Source organism: Styela clava, chromosome 7, assembly GCF_964204865.1.
Source record: "Styela clava chromosome 7, kaStyClav1.hap1.2, whole genome shotgun sequence".
In the NCBI taxonomy this organism is placed as follows: Eukaryota; Metazoa; Chordata; class Ascidiacea; order Stolidobranchia; family Styelidae; genus Styela; species Styela clava.
Genome location: NC_135256.1, coordinates 2285468 through 2299478, shown reverse-complemented (window position 1 = coordinate 2299478; position 14011 = coordinate 2285468). Strand labels below are relative to the sequence as shown.

General features: G+C 33.8%; 1 protein-coding gene across 2 annotated transcripts; it reads right to left on the bottom strand.

The window, feature by feature from the left end:
• Positions 1-356: 356 nt before the first annotated feature.
• On the bottom strand, positions 357-9850 carry LOC120327793 (uncharacterized). Of its 2 annotated transcripts, XM_078114815.1 has the most exons (16): positions 9788-9850; positions 9105-9323; positions 8541-8657; positions 7967-8149; positions 5379-5654; positions 5220-5279; positions 4488-4520; positions 3922-3942; positions 3207-3221; positions 2833-2850; positions 2391-2411; positions 1997-2071; positions 1639-1830; positions 1341-1364; positions 865-915; positions 357-639 (listed from the first exon to the last, which is right to left on the bottom strand). In XM_078114815.1, the coding sequence occupies exons 2-16, from the start codon at positions 9313-9315 to the stop codon at positions 482-484; spliced, it is 1455 nt and encodes a 484-aa protein (XP_077970941.1). In that variant the 5' UTR covers positions 9316-9323; positions 9788-9850; the 3' UTR covers positions 357-481. The 2 variants fall into 2 exon arrangements, with proteins under 2 accessions (XP_077970941.1, XP_077970942.1); XM_078114816.1 differs by lacking the exon at positions 2833-2850.
• Between the last annotated feature and the right edge of the window lie 4161 nt (positions 9851-14011).

Sequence of the window (14011 nt, the reverse complement as noted above, 5' to 3'; positions counted from 1 at the left end):
AAGTTGTTTCTTTAACAATTACACAGATCCTACCATGGTCGTAGTTTAAATGTCAATTCACAGAAATTCATTTTCAGTTGGATCAGATTATTTCAAAGCAATGATGTCACATTAAATGTCAGTTCACAGAAATGCACTTTCAGCTGGATCAGATTATTTCAAGGCAATGATGACTCATTAAACGTCAATTCACAGAAATGCACTTTCAGCTGGATCAGATTATTTTAAAGCGATGCTGTCTCATGAAATGTCAGTTTATAGAAATGCACTTTCAGCTAGAAATGCACTTTCAAAATTTCAATAAGATGATATATAATTCATTCAATCATATCAACGCGTATATTCAAAACCTAAAATTATGTACAACAATATGTAATTTAAAATCACTTCTATCATTGCTAGTTATATTGCTAGTTTGGAGCGTATATGCAATACCCCAAAATTTCAATAATATGTAACTAGATATTTATTTTATCGTTGATCACATCTTCTTTTCTTCTTCCCTGGACTTGAACGCTTTTCTTTGATGTTCGTCGTCGTCATCCCGAACCACAGTGACGACAGTACCTTCATCTTCTTCTTTATTTTCTTGTTCGTCGCCCTGTGGTTCTTCAACCTGCGGTCCTCCACGTCCGGTCTCTACAATAGCATACAGAGAAAAATTGTGATAACTTGGGGCTAGTACATAATTGGTTTAGTGGATACAATTGAACAAATTTGAAATCGACAAGTCCCTGTTCTTCTAATCTCTAAAGCAATAAGTAATGAATTTTAATTTATTCAATAATCATTGAAAAAGCTTTCAGACCGCACTTAAAAGATTAATTTGAATTTCGAAAAAATTATTAAATTTACATTTCTTACCTCGAGGCCGCCGAGGGTTGTCATCAGAATTATCCTCATTTTCTTCTTCACCTGAATGCATTTCAAAATTCAGGGGTCCACAATTACTTTTCTGTGTTATGTGTATAATGGAATTGGTTACACTGGGGCTCAAAACTCCATATGAATAAAAACCAATAGATAGGCTAACATTTGTATAATGAATTAAAAGTATAAAGTAACAATATCACATATATTACTTTTGGCATGTTTTTTATCGATATTTTAAACGGCAAGGCCAATTTAATGTCAATCTACGTGAAAAATATTTATCGGTGGCTGTATAACTGCGAAAAAGATAGGAAGGCAATTTTTTGGCTTATTTTTTCGTTGTTATTATTGTGTATGCAACATGAATTGATCAAGTCCAGTTATCGTTCGACACCGGTCATGGGCATTTTAGCGGCTATTGCGGGCCTGAGATTGTCAAAACGAGCAAAAATACTGATGTCACTCACCCGGGGTCATGAATGGATGATCTTCTGTAAAAAAAAATAGCTGATATTATACAAAGCGGATGTGCTTCAATTCAAAGCTTTTAGGTTTATTGGTTTTGTAGTTTAATTACAAGAAAGTTATTAACTTGTAAGTGGAAGAGATATATGACTTGTGGAGAATGATGTCCACCGATCTCTACGACTGCAAGGATTCAGAGTACTGGAACTGTTATACAAATTTCGTGCCCATGAATTTGAGCTCGGATCTCTCATATTTACAAATTATGCATCAAATAATGAAGGCTGAATAAAAACTTACCATCATCGACATGATCAATATCGAACATCTCGCCTTCCTCGACATCTTTAACTGTGGTTTGTCCATGCTCATCAGTCACGATACGATTGTCAACTTGGCCGCTTGGTCCTGCTGTGAATTCTTTAACTTTGGTTTCTCCAAGTTCATCATTATAGACGCGGTTGTCACTCTGTCCGCTTCTTTCTGGAGTTTCTATCGTGACATAAATCACAACTAATATTTATCTTATTCTAATTTAGCTTATATTTTACTAGATTGTACATGGAGGCTAAAAATACTACTTTGTTTTTATTACAGAAAAACTGGATGTTACAAAGCAGTTGAATTTGCGATGGAGTAGTAATACATTTAGTCAGACCTGGAACGTTTCTCTCATTATCTTCCGCAACGACTTCTTGACTCTCTTCTTCACTAGACGAGTCACTGCTGCTATCTGTCAGTGATAAAATAATCTATCTCACATATCTTTGACGGAAAATAACCTTTGTGAAAAGATTGCTGATGACTCAACTTTGGATGCAATCGTACTCAAACATAAGTTCATTACAAGATATCTCACGATTTTTAGTTATTTTTTAATGTCACCCATTCAAATGTATGTTATGTACCAGGGTGTAAAGAATCGGTAGGTGATCTCGCTGCGGACAGATTCCGATCATTTGAAAGTCTGAAGTTTTAAGCCTAGAGGAAGGCGATATGCTTGCAAGCAATATTAAATTTAGATTATGCATTTAAAATATGTAAACACTCACCTATAAGTGGAAGTGCTACAGCTGTAGTAATAAAGTAAGATCGATTATTAATTCGAATTCATCTGTAAATAAATCCAGTTAACTGCAAACCACTTGCACCAGAAGAATTTTTATGTTAATGCATTTTTCATTAATGAAGTTGAGCTCTCTGAAGGTATTGGAGTTGAAAACAAACCACAAAAATTTCTAGCATCACGTCGAAAAACGTTTTAAGGTGAATCTCTTATATATTTCTCTAGGAGAACACATTTTTAGAAAAGGTCAGTCAATGAATAAGCAAGAGAAATATAGAATATTTTAAACTATAAACGACGCTGGTAGGGGATGTATTTTTTACTGCGCTGTACTTTAAATATAATAAGCGTGGAAAAATATACCACATGCTATGCTCGTATGTATGTATATTTATTGTTTATTTGTTAAGAGATTTTTAGAAACTTACCTGAAGTAAATTTAGGATCTGAAAATGATTAACTCAATCGTTTATCCGTCAAGACAAAGTTAAAGTATCAGTTTTATTGAATATGGCTCGATCTGGCTAGATCTACCAACGTAGATACATTGTGAACTATCAAACGAGTAACGAAAATAATTTTAACCAAATTTCTTGGATACATTATGAACAAAAGAGTAGGGTATTAAAAGTACCCATAAAGAGCGTTTTAATTGAGGATTGTCATAGGGGAAGACATTTGTGTAAATGGTCAATGAAGATGATCCAAATGATATGAGTTGCAAAAATATCCCATGTGTCAAATCATAGAATTTACAAAAATATATTTTTTGTTTATTAGTTTGAAGTTTTTAGAAACTTACCTGATAGTCGAGGGCCTGAAATTTATCAATTTTTGTGTTAGTTTGAAGAACTTTAGATAAACTATAAATAATGCTATATAATTAATAATCATCTGATTAAAAAATACAAAATGCAACCTAAAATCAGTAACAGCCCACTAATCGCTACGAATAGACATTATATTAATAAATTAAATTACTGACACTAATACATGTCTTAAAATACACTTTTTTATTTTGCTTATTTGAAACCTGCTTCGATAGGCTAGCAGCTTATCAGGTTAAAATCCCAATCAATCAACTCGATTCAGGAAAATCACAATAATATGAAAGCAGTGAGGATCACGAAATATTTGATATCTATTGATTCCTTTGCCACGAATGTACAGGATAACCGCAAAATGACCATTTGGTCTACTTGTCCGCGGCAACTTTGGTATGAATACGAAACTATAACGCCAAAGCTTTTATGTGAGAATTATTAAGTCAATTAACTGTTAATTTACTCGGAATAGAAATAATTTTTTTTGACTAATTATTTATTTTACCATACTTCATCTTGTTGCTCTGGAGATATTGTTGAAAATGATAAACATTTCAACAAATATTGAAGTAAGTACGTTAAAGTATTTAAGATATCTCACTCATATGTTTTTGTTTATTAAATCTATTTAAAACAGTCGGGTTGCAGTCAACCCTACAATTTTATAGTTCATGTATTAAATGAATCGCTCACCGTTAATTGAGATTTGTATCCCTGAAATAATAAAGTAACATTATTTTACCATTGGTATTCATTTAATCTTCAGTTTGTTATAAATGCAAGTCGGTTTAAAAACCTACAAAACACTTGGAAAAGATAGGTTTTCATACTAATACTTTTTTCATGATTAAATTAAGCTTGATTATAGTACTATTTGTAAAAATGTTGAAGTTAAAAACAATCTAATTGATTTGCATTGCACGGGTTCCTTGCGCATTTCCAATTTTGTCAGGTTGAACCTTCAACACTGTGTTATGTTGATAAAACGTAAACGCAAGTGTTATAGTAAGTAGTACAAAGCAGCTGAAGTGATCATTAGAGGCGTTTTTAAAAGAAATTCTTTTTTTATAAGGATTGTATGGTTCATAAATGACACTGTTCTATATATATATTTCCGTACGTAATCAATTTTACAGTCAGTAACAATGTTGACTCGAACAAAATGTGTTCACCTACACCCATACGTGAACATGCCGTACAATAATGAGCATTTTGAATCTTCAGATTTACCGTAAAAAGGTAATAAAATAGTGTCTCACCTTCCCCTAGCACTTTAAACATAGGCATCGGTACTGAAAAAAAAAATATTACTGAGATTTATTGGATCAAGTTACTCTTTTTCATACAAAATATATTCTTGAATTTGACTCAATAACTGTTGATAACCTTATTGCAAGTTGGTAAATAACTCGAATAAAAACAACATATCACTGAAACAATTTATGCCTACAATAACTGACAATAATATTCGCATTTTGGTGATAGATTGAATTCTCATCTAAAAGATAGTATTCCCATCATCATATTCTTGTTAGATAATAGGTGTTATTAGGTTAAATGACTCTTTATCTAACCCTCCAACGACTCGAAATGAAGCTAAATAGTATTAGATTAGATTGAAATATTATGTCAAGCCGGGAAGAGTTTTTCCAACAAATTTGCACATGTAATTTCAATTCATACAACTAATTGTTTACTACAGTTTTTGTTTTAAAGGGCATGTTGATTTGACACAACAATTACTGTAGAAATCGACTGCGACTCGGAACTAAACAACTAAAGGCGGTTGTAGGATAATATCGTATCAAACAATAATAAAAACGTTGTATTCTTCATAAGGCGATTCTTTGAACATTTAGTTAGGGTTTTCAATTCAATCCAGAAAAGAGTTTTGCGCCCATATTATTATTTCAGGAATGCTTTTTCAGAGATTGTGATCTCTATCTCTGGCGATTTATTATGTCACAAAAAATGCAAGTACATTGACTAACCTCGTATCCACTTTGGAGGTATTTTGGATTCTGTGCTTGAATTTTTCGGAGACGAAGTATCTAAATAACATCATTTGAAAGCCAGCTAGGATCTCTTGTATCTACAAAATGTACATCAAATAATACGTGAAAGATGATGAAGGTCCTATAAAAACTCACCTCCACCGACAAAATTCATTTCGAACATCTGGTCTTTCTCATCGTCTTTAACTGTTGATTGTCCACGTTCATCAGTATAGATGCGATTGTCAGCTTGACCGCTTTGTCCTGCTGCGACATCTTCAACTTTTGTTCCCCCATGTTCATCATTATAGAAGAGGTGGCCAGCCACGACATAATCAATATCAACCATCTCGTCATCTTCAACTGTTGTTTGCCCAAGTTCATCATTATGAACGCGGTTGTCGCTTTGTTCGCTTCTTCCTGGTGTTTCTTCTGTTGAAAAAATCACATGTCATCACCAACAGTCCGGACAAAAGAGGAGGATGCTAATATTTAGTTCTATCCACTTTTATAATTTCTTCTATACTCTCAACACTATTGACGCCGCGTCAAGTTGACGTACATTTCAATTCATATATGTTGAAATCATATCTTTAATCAGAAATTGAAAAATATTTTTAGGCAATATTAAACGAAAACACGATTGAAAACAGTCAGTAGTTTATTTATCACATGCTGAAGTACACAATGGACGAACATAATTGAGAAAGATAGTGTGAAGAGAGACGCAATAAACCAGTGATGGTTATCGAGCAGTGTCACCTGTGAACAGGGCTGCCATAACGTCCTTATTTTAAAGGTTGTTGATTTGTCTTCGAAAATATTTTGTCCATATTTCTAAGAAACGTCCTTTTTTTCACATATGTCCTTATTTTATGGGTAGAGGTTTTTCAACCTGGCACTTAAATCGGTCAATTCGAATAATGATCTTTTACAACCTCATTGATTGCGCATTTATTACGTAACAACGGCAAATTAATCGCCACAATGACAAAACAATGGACCTTTCCCCGAGCATCGACTTCCTTGTTTACTTCGTGACATTGGCCAATCAGCAAGATGCAAAAAGTGACGTAACAATGTTCCCTTTTCGCACCCGCTCAGACACTTTTCTCACTCTGAGACAGATTTTCAGTCGTGGGCGTACCCATTACCTCATTTTCGCGTTTTTGAACTCCATTCGTCAGTTTTCAGTTGTGTTTCGGAAATTTAGTATAAATCAGATAATTCAATGATCACTCTGTCTTCTTAGGAGTTTTAATTTAATTGCAATAATGAAAATTAGTGTGGAAATAGCTGTGTTAGACTAGGCTAAAATTTTTTATCGGTACTTTTAAAAAACAGATTGTTGTAGGCGATGAATCAAAATAATGGTTTGAAACAAATACCCCATTTTACAAGCGCCAACTCGCGAAATCACTCTTAAAAAAAGCCCTGAAAATTTTGCAATGGTAATGTATAGGAAGAATTTTTCGGGGTTCAAAAGTCGGGGAAAGGTTCATAGTCTACCGGCCAAAATCAGTTCGTGTAACTTGAATCAAATATAACTTAAATATGAGATGAAACAGATTGTTTCTAAGAATAAAGAATTACTGGAGCAAAATCCTTTCTAGTTTCTAAGAATAAAGAATTACTGGAGCAAATCCTTTCTAGTGCAAAGTATGATTAGACACGGGTCGCACTGGCATGAATACAATTTGTATATTACATTTCGTTCTTTTTTATTCTATTATTATGTTTCCCTAATGTTTTTTTTTTTGGTTTCATAGCGATGGCAGCCCTGCCTATGAGGGAGTGAGTCTAATAATAAATCATACTGAGGAAAAGTTCAAACATAAAATACTAACAAAAGCCAGGCTTTGAGACACACTTAAGCGCCACGATATCACAGTGTCATTCTATTTAATGAAAGAAAACGACCACAGACACTACATGCCGGGATAACCGTGGTAACCAAAGTTGATTGAATAACAAACGAAGAATAACGGTACTTATTCCAATAGCTGCGATGTGGACTGTTGGTATTTTGACCAGTACCGTAGTACAGCATAAGAGTAGAGATCACCGAACAATTAATAAATTAGTTTTTTCAATCTGAAAATTTTCTATTTTTTATGGTTCTATTACTTTGTGTATGTCTACTGCGTATCCAAGCATGGTGGGGAAATAAACTACTGATTACTAACTAAATCTTGGTAGAAACGTTCATTCCAACCAAACCATAAATCAGAAACCACAACCCTGAACGTTGCTATAATTTATTCCTAATACATTTCATATGTGATATTCAAGAAATTCAACGAACAAAAATTTATTTTTCGACTTATCAATATTAGACAAGAAAACTTCTACGGGATAAGATTACTTTGGCTAATTTTCCAGAAATAGAAGAAGTTCTGAGTCACTCAGTAAAACTAGTTTCAACATGAGTGTACAATATTTTAGACCAGTGTTTCCTAAACGAGGAGTTTCTCCCTAAATAGGAGAAACCAAATTTCGTGCAATTTCACCAATATTGTTTTATTTGTATGATTATTGCAATAGGTGCATATCTATTCATCAATTTTCAACTATTCAAACCTCGCGATATTCAAAGTGCGTGCTGCATTGGCTAAATTATTATCAAATTTGGGAGTTTTCATGAATAAGAAGAAGCAATAGGCAAGAGAAGAAATATATCAAAAAAGTTGGCGAATCACTGGTTTAGAACCTATTTCTGTAAAATAAGAAGAAAACTTTCATACCAGTTAAATTGGTTTGTTCCAAAGTCTTTGTAGAGATATGAGCTCTTGCTGCAGAAAGAGTTTCCTCTTCTGTTTGGACAATTGCCTTTTGCGATGCTATTTTTGTATGTTCAGAGATCACCGAAACATCTTTCGCACTTTCTATGGTCATATCTTCAATAGCAGCCCCGGTAATGCTGGTTTCTGGAAATGAAATAAATGACCTTTTCAATTATAATAGTGATCGTATTTGACAGCCATAAAATAAACTGAAGCAACATTCAATTATTCCTGATTAGTTGCAGAGCCCATTTCGAATCTAATTTGTGAATGAACAGGAGCATAGATTGGCTCTAACTAATGCAATATTATTGATGCAAATTGTCAGTAGGAATATACTTGGCGGTCACCGGTGAGTGAATGCGTCATGAGCTTGAAATAAAAGATATTCAATTTCATGCATATAACTCTTCTTAACATAACATTTCTCTCAACAAACATCGCCAGAACTCAAATTTTAAGATCTTCAACACAAGAATGTGACTTGTTGGCCACATTGAAAGTAAGTTTGACAAGAGGTATAAAAATATTTTACCATCAATGTTGGTTTGTTGAAGTATATTTGCAGAGATAATTGCCTCCCCTGCCGTAGCGTTTGCTTGCTCAGTGGAAACAGCAACCTCTTGAGCTTTCACACTTGTCTCCTTGCTCGCTGTAATATAATACCATATAACAGTCACATATACCAAATTAATCGGATCAAGTATTAATTAGAATCACTTCCTTGTGCCCTAAAACCCGTAAACCTATTTTTTTTTCAAAAAAATGAACATCTACTGAAACCTAACCTTGCCTACTGAAATCTTTATCAATAGTACTTTGTAATTTTACATAATTCTGATTTCATCATTTCAATCAGAATTTGCGGAAGTCGGGAAAATTGTAAATAGAGTTCCGCCTGCATTTCTCTTTAAAACAGCGATTTCCAAAGGGCGAAAATGAACCAAATTGAAATATCATCGAGTGAAAATTTTTTTTGCTTCTCACATTCCAAACTGGAGTGCCCTGACCGCAATTCTAGATGTCAAGAGAAACAACAGCAATTCGGCGTTGCCAGAAACACTGAGTTAAAACAATATTCCAAAACTAATTCTCTTACCGATGTGGCATTGTTCCGCAGTAATGACGACATCTTTAACTGGTACATTCGCTTGTTCTGCTATCACAGATGCTTCGTCTACATGTGCGATTTCTGATCGTTCTGTTGTAACGGAGACTTCTTCAGCGTTGTTCTCGCTCAAGTCTTGCACAACGATATCGGTTATGTGTGTCCCTGACACCGACATAGCTGGCCCGATCTCCTGCTCCATTTACAAATCTATAAAACATCAGATTTGGAGTTGCCGGATAGATTATACAAAAGAAAAAGAAATATGTAAAATAATTTGCTGGGGATATTAATAGACTATAGCCATAAAACTGTTAAGAAGGGCATTGGAAAGAAACCTTTTCTAAAAAATGTAAATCAACACAACACCGGTCAGGATAATAATATAATATGGTTATATATGGAAACCTATATTCTATCTAGCATTCTATATTCGTCCGTGGGAAGAAAGATGATATGACGATTCAAGCATAGAATAAGTTTTTAATATTTGTCACAGGGAGAGAAAAGTGATAATAAAGATTAATAATATACCACCACGTAATAGTATTAATCTGTGTTATCGACTTTGTTCTCTTCGGGATAAATATTGAACTTCCTATTCTAAAATTTTCAGGAATATTTTACAAAAGTAATGCCCATTGACTAACAAGTTCATAATGTAGTAAACTCACCATCAATTGCGATGAAATGAAACTTCAACACTTCAAGTGTTTCATATGGTTTACTTCAGGTTGACTCTTATGTTTATGGTTTAAACTGAGAATGACAAAGTAAAATTTGGCCAGTGTTGGATTTTTGTAATCTTAAGTTTTATCAAATATCCTAGGTATTCGTGTCGTTAAATATTCGTAAAATCTGCCTTGGTTTTCCTCGACAAAAAGCTTTATTTATAAAAGTTCCACTGTTTAGTATTATTATAGATATGAAATGTCAAATATTTCCGCTTTCACTATCGAATTTCTCAACATTATAGTAAAATAATCGATCAACATATCCCAAAGTACATTATATATGGCTTTCATTAGTTGAAGCTTAAACCGATGAAAAATGGCGAGAATTCAATAACTGAAAATAAATCTGCAAAACCTGTTTTAAAACCCCAAAATTCATTTCGGTTCGTTTGGAACAATGCAGTAGTCAAGTGCTTGTGATAATATTGTGACAACACATACCAAATTCAACCAGGCCTTTTAGATTGGTTATAGATCGTTTTGACATATTTGCAGTCACAATGACTCTTTGAGTGTCATGACATAACGAAAATCGAGTATATAAAAAACAATCCAAAAATAAAACTAAAATTTAATTGTTTTTTGTGTGCGCACTTTAGCAATGCATTTGGACATTTTCATGTATAGAATATGCGGAAACATATCTCTAGCAATCATATCGTCTGCCAAATACTGGTATATTTGGATCTCCGCTATAGGAGACCTTTATTATCGGTCGTTCTGTTTGTCTGTATGGCTAAGTCTTAGCGTCTTAACGGCTGGACCAATCTAGATGAAATTCCATGCATGTGTTACCCTAGTAATGTGCGTTTTATAGGAAGTACGGAATGAAGTTTCGTTTCTATAACAACAATGAAAAACGCGCCGGTTGTTATGAAAGCCCCAGATTTTTTACAATTCATTGCTGCTTTATCTTCAAACAAGTCGATAAAGAAAATTAAAATCAATCAATCATCATTTTATTCGTCAGCACAAAACAAACGTATCATAATAAAAAAAATTTCAAACACAACAGGAATATAACTTAAGTTGTGTGACAGGAGTCGCGAGGGACCTAATAAGGTCTTAAAAACTCTACCTTCCGCACAGAAAAATACTCTTTTCAACAAATCGTTTTTCGTCCCGATACTCCATAAATTGGGTAAGCCTTGGTGATTTTAGTGAACATCATTTTAATTTTTAGCTACAGTTTATCACTAACGCAAGAACGTCTACGAAACGCGCATCGTTTAAAATGAACTGACAGTTTCGGTTCACTTGATCACGCTGACGTTATACAATCGCAAGTTTCTGTGGAGGGTAACCGGTTGTTTGAATGTGGGCCTCAATTAGCGGGGATCCTGCGCACTTACCGGCTTGTTTAGAGTATTATTGCTGATTCTGCGTAAAAATATTAAGTACAAAACCCTTGAGCAAATATACAGTAATCAGTGGATGGTAATTTGTGAATGAACCTCGCTGCGCTGCTAATAGAATAATTTCCGCTGTTGGCATCGAATTTCACAGCATCATAGTAAACACAGCAGTAGAGTCAAACATTAGAGTTAAAGGAGTATCTTTTGTACAACGTTATATTTAATGACGTTTATCTTAACTCAAACTGGAAGGACACACTAATCTGATTTAGATGGCACATTTCCTACGCTAACGGCTTTTTACACAAGTTGAAGATTCTGAAAGATTATATAAAATATTACTCGCCTAATTAAACTCTAAAATTTGGTTTAATAATCAGTTGCGGCATTGTCTATTAAAAACTTAAATTTCAGTCAGATACAACGATCTCTACAAAAGGCATCGAAAACAATTCGCCCAAACAGTTGAATCGGGAACGCGCTGACAGCACTCGAAACTGCAATACAATACTATTACATCAGTCCAATTTACAATTTAGTTCGTTCTTCCGAAAATATACCTCATTCGAATAAATAACCTAATCTCCGGTATGAGCGGTCCATTACCAAATCGGCTGCTGAATAAACCAGAATACACGTGTGACGACCCTTGTTTTATCCGTTAAATGATGTCATGTGAAATTATTGCTATAGTTTGTATTTTTAAAACTGAGGGCTCTGTGACACTGTGAATCTGTCCTTTGGTATCCTGTTGGCATAGGATGGGGTTTAAATGATCTAGGTCTATTCTGAATTATAATAAAATAACATTTAAAACCGTATTACGTTTTGGGTATTGCCACTTATATTCCAAATATCGTATCCGCATCGCTGCTTTTGCAAAACTTTAAACAAATGGAGCAAATTATTACGAAAGTTATAAGCAAGGAAAAAACTGCCAGTTTCAATCGGTAGAAAGTAGAGAACATATGTAACCTGTGTTTTGGGAGAGACGGAAGTGTTTGATAATTCTTCTGATTCTTTCAAAAACTTGCCGCTGAAATAATCCGTCTGTGTTTCAACTGAAACAAACCGAATATTTATTTCATTTTTAAATTATTGATAGATCCTACCAGTTTGAGGATTACGGTTAAGATGTTTGTTGGCTATCTAGAAGTATCCTGTTACAGTGGTCCCGACCTATTCTTTAATCGGTTCAAAATTTCCACAACATAAATTTCATGAAATTACGCGTCCCTGGGACATGCTAAAAAACTAAGCGTCAGAAACCTCCAGAATATGGTATTATATCATGAAAAGTTGTATAAACGCAATTCGAATAAGACAAAACAAGGAGTAAAACAAAAACTCGAGGATACAAAACCAAGTTGTTCAATTTGTAAGATATAAAGTTGAATTCTGAATCGGCACAGACAACGAGAAAATTTTCCAAATATTTAAAAATACCTGATTGAATAGATCACAATATCAAAAAAGGAGGGAGGTAATTCTGTCGTTTAATTAAGAAAGATTTCGAGTTCTCGATTAAAATCCAAAAGCGTAGATGAGAGGAAAGCAATCACTTTCCATCCATAACTTTCCCTGTGCAACTGAAATGTCATAAAATTCAGAAACAAAACTCGAAGTAATTTAAAACGGAGACTTCTAGATTGTGTAAATGACGATATTGTGCAAGAGAAAAAAAATCAGACAAACTAATATGATCTGTGCACATCAACAATTTATCGATGGTAATTTATGCTCGAGACTACAATTCATATTTCAATATCGGTAATAAATGATAAATTAAATGGTAACCAGTCATTCATTCCACTTTAATGCATCGATCTATGCAAAAATTCTGTTTGAATAAGAGAAAGTCAAGTCTGAATCAACCAAAAATAACTTGAAAACAGGGGTTTCAATGTCGAAACTATATGTTTCAGATTCAGAGCTTATTATCTTTTTAATTTTGGCCGGAGTCGGTTAGTTATAAGATGATTCTTTTATCGACTTCACGATTCGACAATAAAGAATGAAACAATCAAGAAAATCTTGCTGAGCTGCGCGACAAAAATTGCTGTTACGGTTTATTCTAATCACATGAAACCCATGATGTCTGATATTGAAAATTGTTTGACACTTCATGTTTTTCAGCGGGGCATGGGTATTAAATACCCATTGTAAAATAGCATTATATTCAACATGACCCAATAATTGACCATACCTTTTTAAATAATGCTGATTTCCTTGTAAATTAATCCTGATTTATATCAACTAGCGTTTTATTATTTAGTGACGGAAATGAATTTTAAAATAGCTAAAAGATTGTTTCTAATCCGGTTTCAGTTTCCTGAAAAACACAACACTTTCTAGATTAAGTAAATTTCATTCAAGAATAAATTCTCATCATTTCAGACTATCAAAGTAATTTCAGACTCATTGCTTATCCACATCAGCTATCAATTTACAAATGATATCGCAACCTAATACCACCCCATAACGACCTTGTTTTGAAAAACGTTTTCTTCATCCTAACCAGCTCATCACTTTTTATATTTATGTAAGTTGTCGCTCAGATAATAACATGTTTGCTCAGAAAGTTTTTTTTATGGTAGGACCTAAGTAATTACACAGAGAGGCCCTTGTTATGAAATAGCTTGACTTATAAAGATACAGAAAAACAAACGTAAAGTAATTACTTGTGACAATATTCAGTTCCAAAATTGGTGGTGTTAATGATAATTTCATTTCATGGCGCACCACCAATGCAACATACATCACCTTGCATAGAACGATTAAAATTATTTAGAGCCATCGATTTTCATCG

What these genes read in the sequence shown, in the direction of transcription:
- LOC120327793 (XM_078114815.1), bottom strand. Translation starts at nt 9,315, where the DNA reads ATGGAGCAGGAGATCGGGCCAGCTATGTCGGTGTCAGGGACACACATA. An exon ending in ACCTCCAAAGTGGATACGAG is followed by an intron (nt 4,521 to 5,219) that starts GTTAGTCAATGT and finishes TTTTTTTTTCAG; the next exon opens with TACCGATGCCTATGTTTAAA. An exon ending in CAACCCTCGGCGGCCTCGAG is followed by an intron (nt 640 to 864) that starts GTAAGAAATGTA and finishes ATGCTATTGTAG; the next exon opens with AGACCGGACGTGGAGGACCG.